Source organism: Astyanax mexicanus, chromosome 10, assembly GCF_023375975.1.
Source record: "Astyanax mexicanus isolate ESR-SI-001 chromosome 10, AstMex3_surface, whole genome shotgun sequence".
NCBI classification, from domain to species: Eukaryota; Metazoa; Chordata; class Actinopteri; order Characiformes; family Acestrorhamphidae; genus Astyanax; species Astyanax mexicanus.
In genome coordinates this window covers 46,941,375-46,967,124 of record NC_064417.1, presented here as the reverse complement: position 1 = coordinate 46,967,124, position 25,750 = coordinate 46,941,375, and the positions used below count along the sequence as shown (strand labels likewise).

The 25,750-nt window shown below is 36.3% G+C and overlaps 2 protein-coding genes and 2 non-coding genes across 9 annotated transcripts in view; all 4 read left to right on the top strand.

Moving 5' to 3' along the window:
• The first annotated feature begins 8,773 nt into the window (after nt 1-8,773).
• Nucleotides 8,774-15,232, top strand: rbmx (RNA binding motif protein X-linked). Of its 4 annotated transcripts, none has more exons than XM_022684252.2 (10): nt 8,774-8,905; nt 10,645-10,764; nt 11,040-11,146; nt 11,359-11,521; nt 11,636-11,779; nt 11,866-11,983; nt 12,075-12,206; nt 12,368-12,459; nt 12,996-14,722; nt 14,815-15,232. In XM_022684252.2, the coding sequence occupies exons 2-9, from the start codon at nt 10,656-10,658 to the stop codon at nt 13,310-13,312; spliced, it is 1,182 nt and encodes a 393-aa protein (XP_022539973.1). In that variant the 5' UTR covers nt 8,774-8,905; nt 10,645-10,655; the 3' UTR covers nt 13,313-14,722; nt 14,815-15,232. The 4 variants fall into 4 exon arrangements, with proteins under 4 accessions (XP_022539973.1, XP_007238986.2, XP_015458398.2 ...); XM_007238924.4 differs by having other exon boundaries at nt 8,775-8,905; nt 11,663-11,779; XM_015602912.3 differs by having other exon boundaries at nt 8,775-8,905; nt 14,621-14,722.
• On the top strand, nt 10,890-10,964 carry LOC125804876 (small nucleolar RNA SNORD61). Its single transcript, XR_007441096.1, has one exon. It is a non-coding gene; the product is annotated as a small nucleolar RNA SNORD61 (small nucleolar RNA).
• On the top strand, nt 11,179-11,257 carry LOC125804874 (small nucleolar RNA SNORD61). Its single transcript, XR_007441095.1, has one exon. It is a non-coding gene; the product is annotated as a small nucleolar RNA SNORD61 (small nucleolar RNA).
• Nucleotides 15,233-16,707: 1,475 nt separating the features above from the next.
• arhgef6 (Rac/Cdc42 guanine nucleotide exchange factor (GEF) 6) overlaps nt 16,708-25,750 on the top strand; it is a 233,886-nt gene continuing 224,843 nt past the window's right edge. For 2 of the 3 annotated variants that reach the window (XR_007440954.1, XM_022684250.2), the window contains exons 1-2: nt 16,708-16,977; nt 20,019-20,102. Coding sequence is in view for 2 of the 3 variants with exons in the window: in XM_022684250.2 (XP_022539971.2) it covers nt 16,813-16,977; nt 20,019-20,102 (249 nt within the window). In the remaining variant the exon portion in view is untranslated. The remainder of the gene's footprint in view (nt 16,978-20,018; nt 20,103-25,750) is intronic. The other variant, XM_022684251.2, reaches the window with a different exon arrangement.

Here is a 25,750-nt window from a genome sequence, read left to right as displayed (position 1 = left end):
TTTTTTGCATGACGTAGCTTGGCTATGGGTAACGATGTCTCAGCGACGCCGTGCCAGTGAGCAAACGATCTGCCATAGACGTAGGCATCGCAGAACCATAGTTAGGACAGTTTAAAAGCATCACGTGCGGACTGTCTTGCGGACAGCAGACAGACGTCAGACGTCGTTTGATCATCAGGTAACGACGTCTTTGCGGCGCTTTGCCAGTGAGCAAACGAGCTGCTTCAGATGCTTTTCATGTGTTCATCGCATAAACGTCTTACCGACGTACCTGTGCTGTCTGGGATATTTACACTTAATCTAATGTAACTCTCACATTTCCTAACACAGCGGAGGCACCAAAATGCGCTGCGTGCATTTTTTCCTATCCTCCTGTCTGTTACATTTCATCACCATATAATTTCTAAAAGCGGCTGGATGGAGAAATGAAAAAGTGTTTTACTTCTTTTTGCAGTAACTGCTTTTTAATTTAGCACCATGTTCATGTTTTAATAGTTTTACTGTTTTAGTTTTTTTGAAATCAGAAGTTGAATCAGAATGGTAGTGGTGGTTAACATTATTTATACTCAGCTTTACTACAACGATGTAAGTTTATTGTTAACCAGAGGATTTACTAATTTTAGTGAACTATGGTGTATTAAAGGTTGAACGTATGACGTTGAAACAACGTTGCTATATCAACGTTGATTCAACCATAACATCTACATTGATCAACGTTGATTCAAGGTTTATTCAACGTTGAAATGCCAGCTGGGTTTTTAAAAACTGTGACAAAAACCCTGTTTTTAAAAAATATCCGGACGGGGGCCTCAGTCGGTAACTATAGTCAGGAGCAGCGACTAAGTTACAGACAGCCAATGTGATCACAAAGTCTGAACACTTTCTGTCCCCCTGTTATATCAGTTAAATGAGTGTTAAACTCTAGAGCAGGGGTATTTAATTAGAATTCAGTTTGGTCCGGTTAGAGAAAATTTCATCAGGGCAAGGTCCGGACCACGGTAAAGTTTCATTTTTGATATTCGACTTTTCGGCTCTAATAACTTCTGAACGGAGGATGGTAGCCAGCAGATACTTACATAATCAGGACAGTACGACCACAGAGAGTGACGCACACCCTTCCTTTTACTGTTTGGGTGAAATTTGCGCAACGCCCTTTTAGCGTTAATACCGAAAAACTAAGCGCACTTTTCCTGTCAGAATAAAATGCATGTACTTCTAGACCACCTCTACATCTGTACACACTCATTTATTTACATCCAAATCACTTCAGTGCATACCTTTTAATGTTCCCACATAAGAATAGATGGCTTTAAGAAAAGAAAAAACACCAATAGCTCCATATCCTTAGGGTTCATAAACATCAGAATAACGGAGATGTATACTTTGAGTCATGAGGAAAATTGCACACCCATTAATATTATGCAAAATGCTCTAGTTTTTTATTATATTTTATATATTCACAAATTCAATAGCATTTCAGCAACTGTGTATGTCACAGCTAGGTGGCAGCAGACACGCACACCATTTATATTTTGGATACAGTGCCAATTCTAGTGAATATTACATTTTATATATTTAAAAAATCAATAGAATTTAAACCGAATTACACAGAACACTAAAAATAAGTGTGTATGATACAGCTAGGTGTCAGGAAACACACACACTCTTTGAAATTTGGATACATTACCAATTCTACTAATTATTAAATTATATACATTTTAAAATGTAATAGCTTTAAAACCGAATTACACAGAACAATAAAAACAAGTGTGTATGATACAGTTAGGTGGCAACAAACACACACACGCTTTATATTTATGATACACTGCGAATTCTACGAATTATTCAATTTTATATATTTTAAAATGTAGTAGCTTTCAAACCGAATCACACAGAATAATAAAAACAAGTGTGTATGATACAGCTAGGTGGCAGCAGACACACACACCATTTATATTTTGGATACAGTGCCAATTCTAGTGAATATTACATTTTATATATTTAAAAAATCAATAGAATTTAAACCAAATTACACAGAACAATAAAAACAAGTGTGTATGATACAGTTAGGTGGCAACAAACACACATGCTTTATATTTATGATACAGTGCCAATTCTACATATTATTAAATTATATATATTTTAAAATTCAATAGCTTTTAAACTCAATTACACAGAATAATAAAAACAAGTGTGTATGCTACAGCTAGGTGGCAGCAAACACGCTCACTCTTTACATTTATGATACACTGCCAATTCTACTATTTATTACATTTTATACATTTTAAAATTCAATAGCTTTCAAACCGAATTACACAGAACAATAAAAATAAGTGTGTATGATACAGCTAGGTGGCAACAAACACACACTCTCTTTAAAATTTGGATACATTGCCAATTCTACTAATTATTAAATTTTATATATTTTAAAATTCAATAGCTTTTACACCAAATCACACAAAACAATAAAAACTAGTGTGTATGATACAGCTAGGTGGCAATAAACACACACACTCTTTAAAATTTGGATACACTGCCAATTCTACTAATTATTAAATTATATTATATTATATTATATTATATATGGTAGCTAGCAAATGACAACAAAATGACCACAGAGAGTAAAAAGTTTTCTTTTGATGTTTTGGTTTTACATAACCAAATTTGCATAACACCCTTTATTTTACACCGACTTGTGTCATACACAGCTATTTTTAGCGTTATTTATATTATGGCTAAAACTATGGTTTATACTATGTTGTTTATACTATGGCTCACTGTATCCAATATTTCTATATTCTGTGTAATTGAGTTTAAAATGAATTTTAAAATGTATATAGTTTAATAATTAGTAGAATTGGAGGTGTATCCAAATTTTAAAGAGTGTGTGTGTTTATTGCCACCTAGCTGTATCATACACACTAGTTTTTATTGTTCTGTGCGATTTGGTGTAAAAGCTATTGAATTTTAAAATATATAAAATTTAATAATTAGTAGAATTGGCAATGTATCCAAATTTTAAAGAGTGTGTGTGTTTGGTGCCACCTAGCTGTATCATACACATTTATTTTTATTGTTCTGTGTAATTCGGTTTGAAAGCTATTGAATTTTAAAATGTATAAAATTTAATAATTAGTAGAATTGGCAGTGTATCATAAATATAAAGAGTGAGCGTGTTTGCTGCCACCTAGCTGTATCATACACACTTGTTTTTATTATTCTGTGTGATTCGGTTTGAAAGCTATTGAATTTTAAAATGTATATAATTTAATAATAAGTAGAATTGGCACTGTATCATAAATATAAAGCATGTGTGTTTGTTGCCACCTAACTGTATCATACACACTTGTTTTTATTGTTCTGTGTAATTCGGTTTAAATTCTATTGATTTTTTAAATATATAAAATGTAATATTCACTAGAATTGGCACTGTATCCAAAATATAAATGGTGTGTGTGTCTGCTGCCACCTAGCTGTGACATACACAGTTGTTTTTATTATTCTGTGTGATTCGGTTTGAAAGCTACTACATTTTAAAATATATAAAATTGAATAATTCGTAGAATTCGCAGTGTATCATAAATATAAAGCGTGTGTGTGTTTGTTGCCACCTAGCTGTATCATACACACTTGTTTTTATTATTCTGTGTGATTCGGTTTGAAAGCTATTACATTTTAAAATGTATATAATTTAATAATTAGTAGAATTGGCAATGTATCCAAATTTCAAAGAGTGTGTGTTTCCTGACACCTAGCTGTATCATACACACTTATTTTTAGTGTTCTGTGTAATTCGGTTTAAATTCTATTGATTTTTTAAATATATAAAATGTAATATTCACTAGAATTGGCACTGTATCCAAAATATAAATGGTGTGCGTGTCTGCTGCCACCTAGCTGTGACATACACAGTTGCTGAAATGCTATTGAATTTGTGAATATATAAAATATAATAAAAAATTAGAGCATTTTGCATAATATTAATGCAATTTTCCTCATGACTCAAAGTATACATCTCCGTTATTCTGATGTTTATGAACCCTAAGGATATGGAGCTATTGGTGTTTTTTTTTTCTTAAAGCCATCTATTCTTATGTGGGAACATTAAAAGGCATTTTTATGCACTGAAGTGATTTGGAGGTAAATAAATGAGTGTGTACAGATGTAGAGGTGGTCTAGAAGTACATGCATTTTATTCTGACAGGAAAAGTGCGCTTAGTTTTTCGGTATTAACGCTAAAAGGGCGTTGCGCAAATTTCACCCAAACAGTAAAAGGAAGGGTGTGCGTCACTCTCTGTGGTCGTACTGTCCTGATTATGTAAGTATCTGCTGGCTACCATCCTCCGTTCAGAAGTTATTAGAGCCGAAAAGTCGAATATCAAAAATGAAACTAACTTTACCGTGGTAAGGTCCGGACCGTCGCCAATGTTAACTTGTGTTATAATTCAGTGTTTTATTCTGTTTACTGAAGAAGCCTATAGTAGTTCTGTTAGTGTTTTATCAACAACTGAAAGACAAAACAAATTACACATACTAGTATATTTCAACAACATTTTTTGTTTTAAATAGGCCTGTCACAATTATTACATTATCAACCTATTATAAAATTACGACGGCGTTTTAGGGCCATACAAAAAATAAATAAAAACTGTTCACTTCGAGAATAAAGTTGTAATATTACGAGAATAAAGTCGTAATATTACGAGATTAAAGACGTAATATTACGAGAATAAAGTCGTAATATTACGAGATTAAAGTCGTAATATTACAAGAATAAGGTCATAATATTATGAGAATAAAGTCATAGTATTTTAAGGGAAATGTAGTTCTAACTGCGTGGGTTGCCCTTTAAGAGCGGAGCACTGAAAGGGGCATTTTCCGCTCATTATCTGTTACAGGGCTAATCGCCATTTATCTATTATTTATTATCTACATTTATAACCTGCAGATTATTAATGTAGTGTTGCAATTAGATAATACAGTGTCCAGATTTTCCCATGGTGGCATAGCCGAGCCTTCAGCACCCCTGCCGCGTGTGGGGAGAGCGTGCGCTGCTGCGCGGACATTTCCTGCCTTTTAGTTTGTTTTTTGTGACCAAAGGAACAGAAATAAAGTAAATTCCAGTCATGAATAAAGACAATAAACATTTTACTGATGATTGTCTCTGTGCTGTCAAGATCAAATATACTGTGAAACATGATATGCGTGTCAAAGTTATGCAATGTGGAAATGTGTTTATTAATTTCTCAATAACTAATATAGAGCTAACATATATTAATTAAATAAACATAATTCATATTAAAATATTCTTAATATTTCCTAGTAGATAGTCTACCTTACAAACTGATATAACCTTACACAAAACCCTGCAATACTTTTAGTATTATACACTCAGTCAGCCTCCACGTTTTAAACCTGGTTAAATAATTTAATAAACACATAATTCCGAAAATATAGCTTTAACAAATTCTATGTATTTTATATGAGGCATGTGACTTGTTTCTTAAGGAGGACACTGTGATTTGACAATGTGCAGATCTTTAGTCTATTTTATCAGATATAGAAACAGCATATGTTATACATGAAATGCAATTTTGTGTTTCCATCATTATATACCTGTGAAAGGTGACCATATGGGAAACTTAAAGACCTTGGTCACGCCGTTTCACTATGGAGAAGAAACAGTATCTGTGATTACACGGTTTATGTACAGTTTTGATTTGTAAGGGTGTATCAGAAAATAATGTGTTTAAATGGTTTAATTTACATTTAATTTGCATTCAAGTGTAATTTATATTAGACATACAAATTAGTTGTATGAACAGGATAACTGTCTTTAGTGTAGTTTCTTGATATTAATGTCTACATCTACATCATACAATTACATTTGGTCACTTTTAAAGCACATTTTTAGGTACTGGAATAAATTATCAAATCGATACAAATTATATTATAAACTGCCCCTTCAAATAAACATCTTAAAACATTCTAATATTATTTTAAGTCAGCTATTTTAATTGTATATAGTGTTACAGATTTAAAGCAGCTCTATATGACCAATTCATAGACAAGTGTCACTGCATTACATAATTTTTATATTATCGTTATTTCCTCATTTTTACAATGTCCAGTTGGACCAAAGTCTTTTAATAGTATATGTATATAATGTATACTTCTTGTTTGTTGAAAATAAGAAAATTAATGAACACAATTCCACATTGTTGAGATAATTGACGTGCATGTCACGTACACTTCACAGTATATTTGATTTTGATATAGATTAACACACAGTCATCCTGCATCAGGTTTATTTTCTTTATTCATGACTGGAATTTACTTTATTTCTGTTCCTTTGTTCACAAAAACCCAACTAAAAGGCAGGAAATGTCCGCGCCGCAGCGCACGCTCTCCCCGCACGGGAGGATTTTCGCGGCAGGGGTGCTGAAGGCTCGGCTATGGGAAAATCTGGACACTGTATTATCTAATTATAACACTACATTAATAATCTGCAGGTTATAAATGTAGATAATACATAATAGATAAATGGCGATTAGCCCTGTAACAGATAATGAGCGGAAAATGCCCCTTTCAGTGCTCCGCTCTTAAAGGGCAACCCACGCAGTTAGAACTACATTTCCCTTAAAATACTACGAATTTATTCTCGTAATATTACGACTTTAATCTCATAATATTACGACTTTAATCTCGTAATATTACGACTTTATTCTCGTAATATTACGTCTTTATTCTCGTAATATTACGACTTTATTCTCGAAGTGAACAGTTTTTATTTATTTTTTGTATGGCCCTAAAACGCCGTCGTAGAGTTCTGATTAGGTGGAGTAAAGTGGAATATTTTGCACTCTCGTCTTGGTAAAGGTTACTGCGCTGTAAAGCACGTAAACCATAAAGACAATAAACGTTCCGCCGCTTTAAACGAACATGGTCAGGATTAAATCCTTCTCAGTTTATTGGTTTGGGTCCGGACCCGGACCGCGGTCCGCCTATTAGTGACCCCTGTATTTTCGCCATTCTGCAGATGCTTTAGTCTACAGATGCTCTGGGGGTGTGTTTAATTGTGTGTTTAATTCGATCCGATATTAAATAATATACAAACTAATATAGTGACTTAGCAACTTAAAAGTGTATAGCATACAACATATTCTGGTTAGTTTGACACTTTTTTGTTTACTATATAATTACATATTTTTTATAGTTTGTATGATATAAGTATTAATTTACTATGCAGAATATTTTTTAAATAATGAAATAACTTGGGACTATAATGTGAACTGTGGTAACTGTGGAGTTCCTATTCTTTTCAAATACTTTGGTAACATTTCCAGCTTGGTGAGCTTTAAGAACTGTCTTCAATAATATGCTTTGTGCTTAAGGCGTGTCACAATAAACCTGTCAGGTGAAGGCACCCCAGCATGTGCTGATTTGTGTGTAAAATGTCAGAGAGCCTCTTTACCGTTTAATTACATATTTTAAAAGAATGCATACTTCAAGAGCTTTACATATTTTCAGATAAACATGTCGTCATATTGTATTTTTTTCTTCAATAAATAATTAAATGTAAAATAAGTAAAATAAATGTAAAAAACATTTCTTAACATTTTGCCTATCGTTTGCACTGTGAACTGCAGGAATACATATGCAATTTTCTTTTTCCAGAACAGACAACTTAATACAGGTTTGGTGTTTTAACTTTCCATTTTTACATATATGTCTTGACAGTTTTTATAATAATTTGTAGACTTAAATGATGAAAATTTTGGCACCACATTATTTTTTAATATAATTAAAATCTATTAATCTATTATAATGATGTATAAAACAATACCATATAACAATTGTAGATAAATATGGATGACACAATACAATAAATAAAAATATGTTCATGTGGCCTTCATAATATTCATAAATTCTGATAATTTCTTATTATTTACCATTTAAAAACATTGGATAAAAAGGCACAGTCTGATAGTGTAATGTTTTTCAGCTCTATTTTGTGACCGCTTAAAGCTAAATTATAAAAGAGAAAATTGGTAAAAAAAAAAATAATAAAAATAATAATAACTTTAAATTGGTGTAGTACAGGAGATTTTTTTTTATTGCCGTCCCTTACAATCTAAATTTCAGGGAGAATGAAATATTAATCTTTACTAGATTTGTTAATTGTTGCATCTTGTAATATAAGGTAGGATTACACCATCAGATTGAGGGAGAAAATCAAGTAAAGATTATTTTTGTGTGTGAAATGTTATTTTTTATTTCTTATTTCTTTTTATTTTATTTCTGCCATGTCCTCCATATCTAAAAAGTATACAACAGCTGATCGTGAGATTTAAAAGGCATTTAAATGTCCAGATGTTGTTTAAATGTGAAAAGTACTGATAATTAGTGAGTAAATTTTTTATCTGTGCTGGTGCACATTTGGAGACACAGACTTTGTTATTTATCCATCTCACATTGCACTTATATCCCCAGAACTTTGTGTAATGCGGTACTGTTATAAACAACCATTAGTCAACTATAAAATTTGTAGTCGACAAATTTAAATACTCGACATCGTCGATTATATCGACTAATCGTACCTGTACTGAGATGCAATGACAATAAAAGCCTCTTGACCTAACTTAAACACTTTTTATATACAGAATAATTATCCATGTTTTCCCGTACAGCTGTAATAAAGTCTTATTAAATTTACAATGTAAAAAATATAGTACAATCATTACGAGTAAGAAAACATATTGAATGAGTTGAGGACGTTCCCCTGTAGATGGACTGTGGTAGTGTTTGCTGCTTAGTTACGACTTCCTGGGCGGATCAGTGCGCTGATAAAAGCGAGGGTTGGGGGTTTGGGTCATCCTGTTGCTTCTCTCTCCGGCAGATTCAGGTGAGTGCTGCTGTAAAATCTGCTATATAACTAAAACAAACCGTGCTTTCTGGCCAGAATGTTACTGAGCTGCTACCTCTCTGCTGAACGCAGAATATTAGCTAGCTAACTAATATAAGCGAGCGGAGGAGCGCGAGCACGCGAATCAGGCCGCCAGCTGCAGCGCGAGCGCACAATTTAGCGCTCGTGAGCTTTTCTATCTAGCTTAGCATAATTTAGCTTAGCTAGCTAACTACTAATAAAAATAAAAATAATTACTGCTAGATAACGCAGTGTAAAGATAACCTGGCCTGCACACGAATAATACAAGCTACTAAATCTACCTCAGCCCAAAGCCGAAACACAATAGTTACACAATAGCTGTTAGTTAGCTGATGTTTTGTCTCGGCTAGTTTGTTAGCTTAGCATGCTAACTCCAGAGGTTTTGCCCACAGCCCGGGAAGAGCTCCGAGTCCGCTCCGCCATTTTGTGATTCACATAAGCTTGAAAATCAGCAAAAACAAAGTATTTCTCTCAGTTACCTGCATATATTTGTGTTTTAATACGATTATGTGTAACAGGGTCGTGTAGTTTATTGTTTTAATGTAGTTTGCGCGTTAAAACCAGCTACATTTGGCAAGCTCTTAACTTAAACTAAACTAGCGTTAGCGACTGGATAACCTAGCTGTTATCTTAGCTATGGCTAGCTGACTTGAGTTTAGAAGCTAGGTTTGTCTAATGATAAATTAAAATAAAAGTTATTATTATTATTATTATTTATTATTATTATTTATTATGTAGTTGTAGTAGTACAAGCACATTACGTCAGAGCTGTCCCCATGCTAGTTAAACATGTGAATGGACGTTCTCGATTAAAAAGTCATTTTTTATTTTTTTATTTATTTTTAATAGTTTTGTTGAAGTTTTTTTGAATTTGTTCACGGTTTCTGTAATCCGTCTTTTGTCTGTAGTTTTTCTATACCCTACACCACGTTTTCTATACTGTAGTACAAGCACATGTAGTCAAAGCTGTGCCCATGCTTGTTGAACATGTGGATGGAGGTTCTCTGTAAATCCTCTTGTTCACTGTTTCTCTTGCCACTAGTTTTTCTATACCCTACAGCACCAATTACAATCCATAGTATTTAATTCAGATTGTGGCCCTGATTATAAACAAACAACTTTGTAATTTATAATCGTTAATTTGTAACAGTAATGCTCTAATGGAAATCTCTAGGCCCCTTACAATTTTTGATAAAAGATCCATAGTTATGACTTGTTTTCTTGATTAAGGCAAAGATAATTGTTACACAGATGTGCCCAGCTTTCACATGCAAAAACAGTCCTAGAACAAGCTTGAGCCATGATGGCTTTTTGGCTTGTGAAGTGGCAAACACCTCTGTTTCATTGAGTCCATGCATATGCTGGAGCTCTACTGTGACCATGCATTGATCTAGTGTGCCAAGGGTGCTTGGCGACCAATTCTGTTGAATCTGGGCCAATTACTGAATCTGGGTTTCAAACCCAAAACAAGCACCAATCAATAACCTGGTGCTCTAACTGCTGTGCCACCCCTTCCCCAAAAACGAATCAAATTCTGTCTTATACCTTACAGCACCATTTAACAATTGAGTATTTAGTTTAGATTCTGGCTAATTCTGTCTTTAAAAAAACATTGTTTACTTCATGCATATATGTTTTTAATCATTAATTTGTGTTTTAAAGTTATAGTAAAGTAATACTAGTTTCCTTATTTGCAGTTTTTTCAAGGATGGCAGAGGCAGACCGACCAGGAAAGCTTTTCATCGGTGGCCTCAACACTGAAACTACAGAGAAAGCTCTAGAAAGCTACTTCAGCAAATTTGGTCGCATATCTGAAGGTATGTTAAAAGTATTGGTCTTACGGGTGCTTACAACTGTCTGACTAAACTTGTCGGTAAAAACGCTTGCCATACTTTGTCTAGTCCTTCAGGTTATTAGTTTTCTTAATGTAAATGTCTTGCAAGCTGTGAGGAAATTTCTGGATTTGATGGCACAAAAATGAAAAGTCATTAATTTACCTCTAAGAAGTTCTGAGCTTGCATATATATAGGTGCTGCCACTAATACTGGAACAAAAATTACTGCTCTAACACTTGCATATTTTATTTTTGTAGTCCTGTTGATGAAAGATCGTGAAACAAATAAGTCCAGAGGGTTTGCGTTTGTTACGTATGAGAATCCTGGTGATGCAAAAGATGCTGCACGGGAGTTAAATGGCAAGGTATGCATTACAATTTTAATTGTTTGTAGTAAGCTGTGATGAAACTTTGTGGCATCGATCTTGATTGACATGATCTTCCACACTTATTATCCTCTAAGAAGTTCTGAGCTTACTTTTATGCATTTGTGTACAATTTGTCTACAAATTGTCTACAATTTTTTTAAATATACAACCGTGACACTTGAAGATAACTTGTGCTTGTTCTTTCCAAGGCCCTGGATGGAAAGCCCATCAAGGTAGAGCAGGCCACAAAGCCTCAGTTTGAATCAGGCCGTCGTGGCCCACCGTCAATGCACCCACGTAGTCGAGGCCCTCCCAGAGGCCCCCGAGGATCCAGAGGTGCTCCTAGTGGAATGCGGGGACCACCAAGCAGAGGTATTATATGGTAGTTCTTAGTCTGCATGATTTGTTGGCTTATTTGAACTGTAATCTGTTGTGTAGTACATACAGGTTCTGAACTTTTCACTGAATAAATGTGTCTGTCACTAGAATACCATGATAACGTAGAGAGTGTAGAACCTTTCTTTAAGGGGATGTCATCCAGAGGACCGCCACCTCTGAAAAGGGGACCTCCAATTCGCAACGGAGGGCCGCCACCGAAAAGATCAGCACCTTCTGGACCAATGGGCAGACGTAAGCAGCCTCTCTATTTTGCTCAGCATTTTAATGTTTTACTGTGTGAAAAACTTGCAATTTATGCGTTATCTTGTTTTTTTTAGCCCCAATGTCCAGGGATCGAGATCCTTATGGGCCTCCACCTCCCCGCAGAGAATCACTTATGTCAAGGAGGGATGACTACCCATCACCACGTGATGATCATTACAGTTCTAAAGACAGGTAAGTTATGTTTCAGTTAATAGAAGGCAGTGGATTAACTGTAATTAACTTAATTGGGTTGGCTGAGCTTTTGTCTGTTCATGCTCTACAGCTACTCCAGCCGGGACTACATGAGCTCACGAGACAGAGACTATGCTCCTCCACCACGTGATTATTCATATCGAGATTATCCATCCCAGTCAAGCTCCAGAGATGACTATGGTTCAGGGTCCAGAGGTTACAGGTATTTTCAATTTTTGTGTTGTGATGAGACTGATCTGCTCAGATTTGCCAGTTATTGTAATTGGGAACCACAAAGCATCACTGTCTACATTTCTAACTGGGCAAGATAACAATTCAGATAAATGCTTTAAATGAATCCTTTTTGTTCCCTTCACCTGGCAGTGATCGCGATAGTTATGGGGGAGGACGAGAGACAAGGGGCTATATGGAGCGACCAAGTTCAGGCTCCTATAGAGACCCCTATGATGGTTACGGTAAGAGTACTTCTTTTGCTTCTAGAAAAGGGATTAGGGTGTCACTTAAAACTACATTTTTGTGCTCCTGGGAAAAGGCCAGCTCATCCGAATAAATCAATGGAAAACTTCAAAGCTTCTGTTCAACTCATGTGCCACAATGTCAGTCAAACTCAACAAGGAATCCATGGCAAGATTTTTGTCCCTCTTTTTTTGAGTCGTTCTGATAGCCTTCTCAGATCAATGAAGAGAAACAGTACCCAAACTACAATCTCTCCTCTGGAACTCAATTCTTAAGGAATACAGTTGCTCTCGTACCACTATCATCCCTAAGTACAGTTAAGTTTAAATGAAATGGTGCTTCATAACCCCAGATATCCAAATTCAGTCTTGATCAATTCAGTGCACGTTTTGAACTCGTAACAATCCTGAACTGAAAGCGTTTGAAGCAGCAGTGAGAAATTTAATATAGGAAAATGGGGCACTTTGCAACTCAGTAACTTGCACAGAATTATGTATGTGAATTTTGCCAATTACATGACCCATTGACCCTGCAGGTAATTCGCGCAGTGCCCCACCCTCAAGGGGTCCCCCTCCATCCTACAGTGGGAGTGGCGGAAGCAGTCGCTATGACGACTATGGCAGCAGTTCCCGGGATGGATATGGCAGTCGCGACAGTTATCCCAGCAGTCGGAGTGAGCCATACTCCGCTAGCCGTGGTGAGCGAATGGGCAGGCAAGAGCGAGGCCCAGCCCCACCACTTGAGAGAGGCTACCCTCCTCGAGAATACAGCAGCTCAAGCCGTGGAGCCCCACGGGGTGGCGGCCGTGGAGGCAGTCGAGCAGATAGAGGAATGAGCCGAAATCGATACTGAAATGGACTCAATGTGCCGGAAGGGTCAGCTTTCATTGTGGGGCATTCTACATGTGCAGAGAATTGAGTTTTTAACATAAATGGACTTAAAGCTGTACCCAGACAAAGTAAACTTGTAAAATTATTTTTTTTTGTCTTTACTCTCATTTTAAGTGTTACCGTTTCTTTCTTTGTTTCCCTGCCCATGTCCCATTTAATGGTACTGTTGCCAATTTAAGTGATGTTTAGTTTTTGTACCTTAGTGATGTTAAACCTGCAATGCCCAAGAGTATGGTTTCCATTTACCAATAAAACAATTTTAATCAGAGCTTGCGCTGCACTGCTGTTCAAAGAGGACCATGGAACCAATGAATGTCAGCCTCAGACTCTCAATCCTTTTATGGTGAGAGTTGAGCAAAAAATGAATCAGTATAGATTGTGGACAGTATTCTTGTTGACTTTGTTCAGTCTGTTGAGAACAAGAGATGTCACTGTACCAAACTTTCTATCAGTGTAGTTTTTCTCAGTGCAAATGGATCCCTCATCGTAAAGTGTAAACTTTGACGGCTTGCAACGACCAATCCAAAGACAAGCAAAAAGCAAGAAACAATTCAACACAAGATTTAACGTGTCAACCACTGGTAAGCAAAGCAAACCCTTTTGTCTCTGGTCTAAGTGAACTTCACTCGATGGTGTGGGTTTCAGCCTCAACTACAGGTTAGTTAAATGTCATTCCTGCCTCTACTGGCCTTACCAATGCTATCCTGCAATCTTAACACCGTACTTGTATTCCATACTGAACAACCTGACCAAAAAACTGCACCCAAAGGAGACTAATATTTTTTTTTAGAAAGCCAATGGATCATTGAGTTAAAGGCCCATAGATTCAAGATCAAATGACAGCCAAAATTTTCAAGGGGAAAGATAATCTGAAGGATTTTTTGCCACTTCTGCACCACCACTTTGCAAATGACCAAATGGCCTTTTCTTTTTAAAGGATATTAAAATGAAGCCTCCAGCCAAAGGACCACTTCCTCAGTGTTGTGTAAGCCCTCCCACCTTAGTTTATAATTTATACTCAGACCATTCTGTCAGTGGACCTATATTGAGCTTGTAGAAAGTTGCCTTAAGTTTAACAAAAGTCAGAGCCGATCACAAGCATGCCAAGTCTAACAAAAGGAGACCACTTGGAATCAGCCTGGAAAGTAAACTGGAAGCCCAATCTAATTGGACCTTGATTCTTTCCTTTTTCAGTACATATGTGTTTTATTCATAACTTACCCTTTCATGCCTACAGCAGAATATTAATTGGATTTGTTTCTTGTTGCAGGATGAACATTGCCATGTCCATGATGGGACCATAACTGATACAGTGCAAATTACCAATTATGCTTGTAATATGGCCATGTCAAGTACACTATGCATTCAGCAGGTATGTTCAGTTCTACAAACCTTCATAAATAACGTGTCCCTCAGGTGTTAGACTATCTCTAATTTCCTCTTTACCCCATTATTTTTCTTCAGATCTTTTACCAGAATCAGATCAAGTGAAGGACCTGGCCCAGCTGGAGTTGTGCAAGGATGGACTTGAGAGAATGGCAAGCTGCTGATACCAGTGATGCAAGCTATAACTCAAGATTTCTGCAATGCATTTTACTAGTAGACGCAGCCATGAGATCAGTTGAAAAATGTTTTTATAGTAAAAATATGCTGTGTAGATCTGATTTTAAATTTCTAGAATTTGAGTCTTGACCAAGGACTTTCTTCTTGTCAGAGTGACTGGATATATCTCAAATTTATTTAGTATAAAACTACATTGCAGAGATCTTTAATCTGAATGAGTTAAATTGTTTCGCTGGTGTCATTTTAGGCTAAAACCACTTGCTATACTTGAGTGGTGTATGTTTGTAGTGAGTTGAAATAAATATTTAAAATTGTTTGACCTCTTGTGGCCTTATTTGTCTCCCCCCCTATTGACTGCATGTAATAAATATTTTATTAGCTAATGTGAAATGTCAAATGCAAAGTCTATCCCAGATAACATGCCCATGTGAAAAAACAAAGTTTTGTCTAGGGGATTCATTAGGGCCCCGACTTATGGATGTCACTGTAGTGTGAGTAATGGGGATAATATCTGATTAGTAGAGTAGGCTATAGTGATGTGGCCAAAATGGCTCCCAGTAATAATGCGTAATAATGGTTGACTAGCAGTAATTAAGGTCTCAACTGCACATCATTTTAGACAATTACAAGTTTAGACTACTTAATGGGTTGGAAGACCAGAGTTTGGTCCAACCATAAGAGGTGGTCTCTGTCTAGATCTACTGAACCATATTCTGGTCTGGACTTTCGAACCATTCGCAGGAAGTTAGGGCAGTCTTCAAACTAACCACAGAAAAATAAGAAACTGGGAATTCATTTTATTTGTTTACCATAACATTGGTTATGTTACGGTACTGTAAAAGTACTTGTTTCACAACATGACTGTTATGGCTTTTAGAAAAATATTTTGGGGAGGGGGTTAGTGCATAATGGTACCTTGTGGTGTGACCTAAACATTGGTCCTTAATGGCATTTTCTTAGTATGTGAATACACCCTAAGATGGGCTGTGTATTGATGGAGCCCAACTTAGAATCATGCGTGCTTTACTTATGGATAAATGAATGCCAGTTATGTGTCAAGTAAAGTTTAAACATTGTCCCTATCTGGGGACCCTTCTGATATTAAGCTGGGCTGTTGAAATAGGGTTCCAATTTCCAGTAACAACTGTACAAACCCACCTAGCCCAGGTTCCACTATGTGAGCCCCACATTAGAAAAAGTAGATGTATCAAGTCAAGCTTTCTACTCAAGTAAAAGTAATGGGTTTAAAACATATTTATTATGGCTTTTAGACAAAAAAATGTGTTTTGAGAGGGGAGAAGGTAGTGCAATATAGGACCCTATACACACTAAGATAAGCTGTTTATTGGTGGGGCCCAGTTTGGAATCATGAAGGTTTGACCATTGGCTTCATGTTTGCTTTACTTATGGATGGATGGATGTCAGTAATGTATCAAGAAAAGGTTAAATGTTGGGTTTCTCATGTAAAACATTATAGCCATTCTGGCTTTTAGAAATAAAAGTGTGGACCCTATGGTGCAACCTAAAAAAAATCATTACTTTTACTTTTATACTTTAACAGTTTTTTGTAAGCAGCACTTTTAAACTTTTACTTAAAGAAAAAAAAACTTAAACTTCTACTTCTGTGTATTTTAAACCCTAACTAATCCGCCTGAGATTAATGAATGTAAATACTTTTGACAGTGGCATTAGATCAAGAGTCCGTTAGCCAGCTTAGATGATAATAGTTCAACAACATCCTCATCCTGGAGGACTGACTTCCCTGCTGCAGGGTCGCCTGGGCTCGCATGCTGCTTGCGTAAAGCAGAAGTGCTGCTGCGGATGTGGGCAGCATATGTACCGTCCTCCTCGCTGCACCAGCGGTGCTGCAAACTCGCCCAGGCCCGGTGAGCCCGAGCCATGAACCCGGAGGAGCAGACCGTAACGTGGCTCATATCTTTAGGAGTTCTCAATTCTCCAAAGAAGAACATCGCAGACCCGGAGAGCTTCTTGAAAGCTTCTCTGCGAGATGGGGTCGTGTTGTGCAAGCTTATGGAGCGGCTGGTACCGGGATCCATTCAGAAGGTAGGTAACACCACCCCACTAAAGAAACTGGATCTGTCCGAATCTGCTAGAAAAGGGGGCAGACAGATGGCTGATTTTGGAGGCTTTATTATAGCTGTAATAATGGGGGAGATGGCTACAATATGTCCAAAACTATTAACACAGTTTTAAGTCAGCCATGCTTAGCTTCTAATGCTTTGCAAGAAATAATAAGCTATTTAAATTAGAAAAAAGTGAAGCCCAGTACAGGCTACACTGTGTCTTGGCTGATAAGTAAAGCTTGCTACATATTATCTTTATGATTTCCAAAAATGGGCAATTTAAACTCTAGCTATGTAAACTCGGACTTCCTGTCTGCCTCATGAGGAAAAGTGTGTTCCGCATTCTCTAGCTATCTATCTGCTGCTTTTCAAACATGCAGAACTTACCAAGCTAGCTAGCTACTCATCCTAACTGTCCGTTCCACCTTAAATGTGCTGCCGCCACATTGGGGCTCGTTGCAGTGCTTAAGCATGGCTGCTATTGCATTTAAGGTGGAACTGAAGAAGATGCAAGGAAGCAGAAGCTTTATTCAGCTAAAACAGCTCAAACATGCGTTTTATTGCTGTTTCAGTACAATTTTGTTGATTTAGGCTTTCAGTCCTTGTCTTTTCCGCAGTTTTAGCTAAACTCAAGCTGTCAGGTCTGTTTTAATACATACATATGATGTGCTGTTTTGCTAACCTAACTCTATAACCTATATTTTCATCGTCAGCAGTTTCTGCAGATGTTTTTTCCCTGCTAGAGCCCACGTATCACAAAAATAATGATTATTATTTTAGTAAAAACAAACAATCACATGAACACGCAAATATACTAAGTCAAAACCTTAATGTGTTGTTTTTTTTTTTAAAAAGGCTGAAATACAAAACTGTCATTCAGTTTTTTTCATAATAAATAAGTTGTTAAAAGGATAGATATGCAGTACCAGTCAAAAGTTTGGACACACCTTAAATTTAGTGTTTGTTTTTTTTTTTCATTTTGTAAAAATGTACTGCATTGTATATTAATACTAAAGGCATCCAAAATATGAAGAAAAACATATATGGAATTATTTAGTAAACCAAAAAAGTGTTAAACCAACATTTTATATTTTTCAAAGTAACTTTTTTTTGTTTAGGATTACAGCTTTGCAAATCTTATAATTTTTTTCAGTCAGTTTTATTAGGTAGAGTCACCTGGAATGTCTTTCAGTTAACAGCTGTGCTGAACTTGTCATAGGCTAATTACTTGAATTTCTTGTTGTAAAGTTCTGAAGAAGTAGATTTGGTATATTGTGAATAGCCCCATTTGAGTAATGTCTAATTACTCACTTAAGTAAATAAAAAATGACTAAGGAATGAAGGTCAGTCTATAGGAAATAGAATAGAATAGAAATAGACTGAATTAAAGAATGATGAGCTGACACACTACACACTAGCTAAAAGAATACAAATTGACCCCTTTCTCTCTACTGAGCCATGTGTTTACACTTCAACCTTTAACAAAAAGCTTGTGGGCACAGCTCTATTTGGCAAATGTTTTTGGGCTTTAACATTGTGCCAAAAGTTTCTGGACACAATGTATTAAGGCTTCAACATTTAGCCTAAAGCTTGTGGACACAGGTCTATTAGCCAAACCTATTTGATTTTCAACTATTTAGCCTAATGTTTCTGGACGCAGCTCTATAAGCCAAATAAATTTGCATTCCACCATTTAGCCTAATGTTTTTGTATGCCACAAATTACCAAACGTTTCTGGACATAGCTCTATAAGCCAAATGTTTTTGTATTCCACCATGTAGCCTACTGTTTTTATATTCCACAATTTAGCCAAACGTTTCTGGACTCCAACATTTAGCCAAACGTTTCTGGACTCCAACATTTAGCCAAACGTTTCTGGACTCCAACATTTAGCCAAACGTTTCTGGACTCCAACATTTAGCCAAACGTTTCTGGACTCCAACATTTAGCCAAACATTTCTGGACTCCTACATTTAGCCAAACGTTTCTGAACTTCAACATTTAGCCAAACATTTCTGGACTCCAACATTTAGCCAAACGTTTCTGGACATAGTTCTATAAGCCAAATGTTTTTGTATTCCACCATTTACCCTACTGTTTTTGTAATCCACAACTTAGCCAATTGTTCTGGATGCAGCTCTATTAGCCAAATGTATTTGCATTCCACAATTAAGCCTAATGTTTTTGGACTCCCAACATTTAGCCAAACGTTTCTGTACACAGCTCTATTAGCCACGTGAATTTGCATTCCACTGTTTAGCCAAAATCTTGTAGAAAACACAAATGCCAATATAAAGACCCTAACAACAAACACTGCTGCTTTGCAATCATACTCATAGTTTCTGCAGGAATTGCACACTCTACTTAATTAGTTTTCTATTCATTAACTATTATTATCTATAATGTTTTATATAATATTCATACTATATTCATATTATGTTCTGAGGTCACATGTGCTAGAGTCCTCTGGTGTTTACCAGGTTTAGCTAATTGTAGGTAAGCATTCTAACTAACTCAAGAGGAGCCTCAAAGTTAAACCAGTTAAATTATGTAGGTTAACATGTTTATTAATTGGGCTAGTTCACTTTAACACGTTTTGACAGAACCTTTCCCCTCCCCTTCACACACACACACACACACACACACACACACACACACACTGAGACACATACACAGAGAGCCCTACTGGTTTCATGTGTCCATGCTAGCCCAAGTACATCGTCACTTCCTCCGCAGAGCCTCTGTTCCTGGTCGGGCAGTGGAGATGTGGTGTTAGAGAGGAAAATAAGGATAATTCTGAAATTCTGAAATCCTCAGTAACTTCTCCTCCAGCCGAGCTCCAGAGCAGCGCTACAGCTAACAGACTGCAGCACCTGAGCAGCCCGTCAGCGCGGTAAACACGCAGCCCTGTCCCGGGGGGAGCGCTGCTATTCCGGGCGCTCAGCCGGAGCGCAGCGCCTGGGCTTTTCTGCAACATTGTAGCTGTTTTTATTTATATTCTGTATCTCTGGCTGTTTACAGTACTGCCCGGACCCCAAATGCGAAGCGGACTGTATAGCGAACATCAGGTGGTTTCTGAAAGGATGCCACTCTTTAAAGGTTGAGGTAAGTTCAGGCATGTTTACACTGTGTTTTTGGGTTAAAGAGCTCTGGAAAAATTAGGAAAGCACTTTAGTTTCTGAATCAGTTTGTCTGATTTTGATATTTATAGGTTTATGTTTGAGTAAAATGAAAATTATTGTTTTATTCTATAAACTACAGACATTTCTCCCAACTCCAAATAAAATTGTCATTTAGAGCATTTATTTGCAGAAAATGACAAATGGCTGAAATAAAAAAAAAAATACATATATATGCAGAGCTTTAAGAAAACAAGTTCATATTCATAACGTTTTAAGAGTTCAGAAATCAATATTTGTTGGAATAACTCTGGTTTTAATCACAGTGTTCATGCATCTTGGCATCATGTTCTCCTCCACCAGTCTTACACACTGCTTTTGGATAACTTTATGCTGCTTTACTCCTGGTGCAAAAAATCAGGCAGTTCAGCTTGGTTTTATGGCTTGTGATCATCCATCTTCCTCTTGATTATATTCCAGAGGTTTTCAATGTGGTAAAATCCAAGAAACTTATCATTTGTAAGTGGTCTCTATTTTTTAGAGCTGTAGTTGTGATAAGATACACTGTAAAAAATATTTGTGAATTGAGACGTATATTCTTAAAAAATAAAATAAAATCTGGCAAAAGGACAGGCATATTTTTCTTCTTAAAATTTCTTAAAATAAGCTATAATCACAATGTCTCATTTAGAGTAAACTAAGACCTATGAATCAAGCAAAGATCAGTATTTTTGCTTAAATTTGAACAAAAGAATCAGAGTAATTTTACCAGTGAAATATTGGGCTTATTTTTCACTCAAACCACTTATAATAAATAATGAACATACTAAGTAAGATTATGTTAATGAATATGATCATTATTCCTAAAAATAGGTAAATAATCTTACCCTTGCAGTGCTTAACATAAATAGAAATAATATGATCTATTGCCTGAAAATTAGATAATTTCACTTGCTAAGATTTGGGTGTATTTCTTGGCTGTGTGAGAATTCAGGGATTTAATTGTCTTTGTTAGGTTGTAAAGTCTAGTAATTCTGAAGTAAAGTGCTTTAATGAGCTTCAATTAGCTTTTAATTGACTTAGTGTATGCACTGAAAAAAAACTAAAGCAGACAGTGGAGCAAACATCAGGGAGTTTCTGAAAGGATGCCACTCTTTAAAGGTGGAAATGAGTTCAGGCATGTTGACACTGTGTTTGTAAGTTAGCTGTGATAGCTGTGATAAGGTAGACTGCAGAAATTCCATTGAAAAAAAAATTAGAAAGAATCTATGTGAATTGAGATGTATATATTTATATTAAGCAAAAAAGCATTTTTTAAGCAATTGAAAAGTCTCAAAATAAGTAAAATAAGACTGACGGAAGACTGATACCGGCGACTTTTTGTGCTTATTTTGAGTTCAAACTACTTAGCAACAATAGGGTGAAAATGTAAATATATTTTATGGATGATATCTGAAAATGATTTTGTTTAATATTATTAACCAATTTAAGACTGTACTGTGCATTCACAGCCTTTAATCTCTAATGTGTAAGCTTGTGTGTTTTCTCATATTTAGAGAAACAGTAAATATATTTCTGTTTCTGTTTCTGTCAATGGTGTCATTGCAGGCTAAAATATTTTTTTCCAGTAACAGTATTAACCAAATGTACACACTAGGATAACCATCAGTTTTCATACCACAATGTACCTACCAACAGTATGCTGCTGCAACCCTAACTGTATGATGATACTGTGTAGCGTCCACAGCTATGTTTCTGATGTGCTAGGTTGGTTGTTTCTGACCTTTTGTTTGAGAAACAGTAAAGATATTTCAGTTTCTGCTGGATCTCGAAAGCTAAATTTAGGCCAGGAGCATTTCCTATTCCAGTGTTCAGTGGACCACAGTTTCACAGTGTAGTGACTGTGTGTGATAAACACAAGGAAAAGCTTGACCACAGTATTTTCTTCTGGTTAAGTTGTTTGTGTGACTTGCTAAAACAACACAAATCACTTGTATTTGTGGCATGCTGTCCCTCCCAGAAATGGAGGGCCTGCTCTGAGTTTAGTGGTGCAACATGTCCAGACAACACTATCACCTGGAAATCAAGGCTAAGAGCAGCAGAGGCATGCTGAGTTTTTAAGAAAGTGTGTAAAGGCTTGGTCTGTGCTGCTGTATTATTGGTAACATTATTTTCAACTTCTCTTTATAGACCAGTAGTAAAGAGAATTCCCCCAGCGTTTGCATTTCTACAGTCAGTTATGTCCTGTATTAAAACTAGCTGACACTGTACTGTTATGAAACAGATATAGTAAAATAGAGCGGAAAGCTTCAAATTGAGCTTAACACACTATTTTTATTGCGATTTAAGTCATCCACCACAATGAAGGCTCCTCCTTACAGTCAGTTTTCTTAAAATAGCGTATTTTTTGTGTGAGTGGTTCCTGAATCACGTGTATAAGAGGCAATTGAATAAAGCCAGCATGCAGTGAAGTGGTTAAGATGAAATGTCTGCTTTTTCAGAGGGGCTCTGTCCCTTTCCCTTTTCCACCGATTCCAATTCTCCCCCCATAATTAGTGGAAATGCTGTAATGGAGCTGTAAGTAGATGGCCCGTGTCTTTTAACGTGGACCATATGACAGCTTGCGGGCAGCCATGCCCTGCCCGAGCTCTCTGTGGTGAAGAAGTTAGTCCATCACCCTCCTCCTCCTCCTCTGCTCAGGCCCAAACAGTCTACATGGATGATCGAAATCATGTGACTGGACAAACAGGCCTCGCGCACAACTTTCACTTCTGCTTTTGGAGGAATGCTCAAAGAGGAAGCGAAGTAGATGCAGCTTCAAATAATGTTGTTTCACATTGTGCAAAAAGGCTCTGTAGGCCTGTGACTCTAATAGATAATTACCATATTTTTTCGCACTATAAGGTGCACTTAAAATCCTTTAATTATAACCCAGTGTGCCTTATGTGTGAAAATAGACCAGAAAATAGATGTTCATAGATAATGCACCTTATAATCCGGTGCGCCTTATAGTGCGAAAAGTAATGTAAAGCCCTTTCCTGAAGGGATTAGTTTCTAAAGTGTGAAAAAATGTTCACACTCTTACTCAAGGATAAAACTCCTGTGTCCGGACTTCAATTGCAAAAAACAGGAGGACCAGTGAGTTTTTTGGCTCTCGGTCACGTGACATTGTGTTCAGTAGCTCCTCCGTTTCCAATCGCTGTTGTGTTTACATGGATCTCCATGGAAACGTGCACCCAAAGTGTAATTACGGTGCGTGGAAGTGGACAAATAGCTATTTTATTAAACGTGAGGTGACGAAACTTAGAGATGTGGATCCGGACGGGACTAAAGTTACGGGAGGATCACGGAGTTCGGCAAAAAACAGTAGATAATTCAGCCTGTAATTTTCTCAAAGGATGTCAGAGAAAAACACGTACATGGTCATTCCAGACGGTAATAAAATCACAGAGGACACGGAGAAACTAATCCCATTCAGATAGGGCTAATTGCGAAAATCAATGTGTCATTTTAAGATCACTTTTATGGTACTTATATACTGACATTACAGTGCATTAATAATGCATTTACACATTAAGTTTAACGAGCAATAAACATTTAATTATTAAGAATAAGCAGACATTGGAATATCTCAGTAAGTAAACACAATGAGCAATACTGAGAAAAACAATTCAATAATATAAGTAATGTAACAGGATTAGGGCCCTGAATATGACTCCAGTAAAAAAAAACATATTTTAAATTTTTCTATTTTTAGTTTTAGTTCACTATCATTCAGATCCTGTAGCTGATTTATTCACTGTGTAAATAATTTTGGATAAATAGGCAAATATAAATGCTCTAAAAAAAGTACCTGGAATATACTTGAAGAAATGATATTGAATATTTTGCAATGACTTCTCTATAAAGTTAAGAACATACTTCTGTAGTGTAAGTCACCAGTTTGGAGATGCATGTTTTTTATTGGACAGCGACAATATTTAATTTATTATTTATCTTAAGGATCTGCATGCTCTGAGAGGCAAGTATGTAAGTGACAGGCAGTATGCAACCGCAGATGAGTGAAAAAGATTAATGAAAAGCATTACATAAAAAAACCCTGACCTGGTTTTATGTAATACATCTGAATAGCATTAAGGATATTGGAAGTCAGGATCACATGTGCACGTGTGTAATAACAATTACTTTCTGTTAAAAACATTGCATTTTCTCTTGATTCCTGACTCTCCTGATTCCTAATATACTTTTTTTACACTGACATGCCATGCATTGTGAGACACTGTTACTGTGCACTGCTGTCCTGCATTGACTGTATGGGATTTGGTTTCTGCTAGAGTCGCTTGTCTTTTGGCACGGACAATTTTAACCAAATACCATCAGTCATGATCTTTACCACCACTGCACTGTCCATCTTGGGTGTTAAAACTCATCAGAAGCAAAAAAGAAATAAGAAATCTGTACAAAACTTGTCTGTTGTGTAAACAACAGTCATTTACCAAGCCAAAAAAATTATGTTGCAAAGAAACTCCTATTAATTTCCAGTTCAGAATATTAAGTGCATGCATATAAACTGCAGACATAAACAATTAATACATTATTTTTAAGCATAGGTTAAATGAATTTTCATCAGATTTTTTCAAAATATTTAATAGAAAACGAGAGCAATGCAGATTTCTCTTATGCAAAAAAAGTTGTAGTATGACGTGTTTGATATAATTTGACATTGCATGATTTTCGGTTCGAGTATTGCTCATGCACACATTGCTATTGCTATGCTGAAACAATATGTTGTGCAACTCTAGTGGCTATTGTCTGAAAAATTCAGGAAAGTGAGAAAACTGACCAAAAGTTCGATTTTCTGAAGATTAACTGCAGGAGTGTAATCGCAGCATGTACTGTAGAAGTTCAAATCTTTGTTTCCCGTTTTTTGCCAGGCTTAACGTGGATTTTAAAGCTTAGATAAGGCTGAGATGCTTACAACTCAAAGCGTTTGCTAATTCCACATAATCAGTTAGAATTACCATAACGTTTGCCTTATTGCGTTTATAATCCAGCTGCAGATCTACTGTAGCAGCCTATGATGGATAGACTGCAGCTGTAAAGTTATACGAGAGAGGAACAGTAAATAGAGATGTGCAGATAAAGAAGAAGTGAGATATTTCATAGCCTGTAAATCAACTCTGTTTGGGTTGTGAATGTTTGTGTGTGTTTGGTAAAGCAGCATGTGGTGTGAAGATTAATGCAAGTAATAATAATAATAGGTCTACTCTACAATACAAAACAATTAAAATAGCAAATGAAGCAGCAGAAGAGACTGACAGACAGATGCTTCTTCCTGAGCTACTTAAACTCTATATTTCAGATGTTTTATTTAAAAAGTGAAACCTTACCCCTTTGATGGAAAGGAGATAGTGGTTTGTGCACAGTGGGGCCTGGGGAATCATTGACCAACACAGCCATTACAGTCTATTCTACCCATCTGTCTGATGGCATTACACTGGGTCAGTGGTTTATTGGGTGTACTTATCTCATACCTACAGTCCATAAAAAAATTGTGTACAGCACTGAAACAAAAATTAAAGAGTCCACTTAAAAATGATGAGTTTCTTTGATTTTACCAAATTGAAAACCCCT

What these genes read in the sequence shown, in the direction of transcription:
- rbmx (XM_022684252.2), top strand. Translation starts at nt 10,656, where the DNA reads ATGGCAGAGGCAGACCGACCAGGAAAGCTTTTCATCGGTGGCCTCAAC. An exon ending in ATTTGGTCGCATATCTGAAG is followed by an intron (nt 10,765 to 11,039) that starts GTATGTTAAAAG and finishes TTATTTTTGTAG; the next exon opens with TCCTGTTGATGAAAGATCGT. An exon ending in CATTACAGTTCTAAAGACAG is followed by an intron (nt 11,984 to 12,074) that starts GTAAGTTATGTT and finishes CATGCTCTACAG; the next exon opens with CTACTCCAGCCGGGACTACA.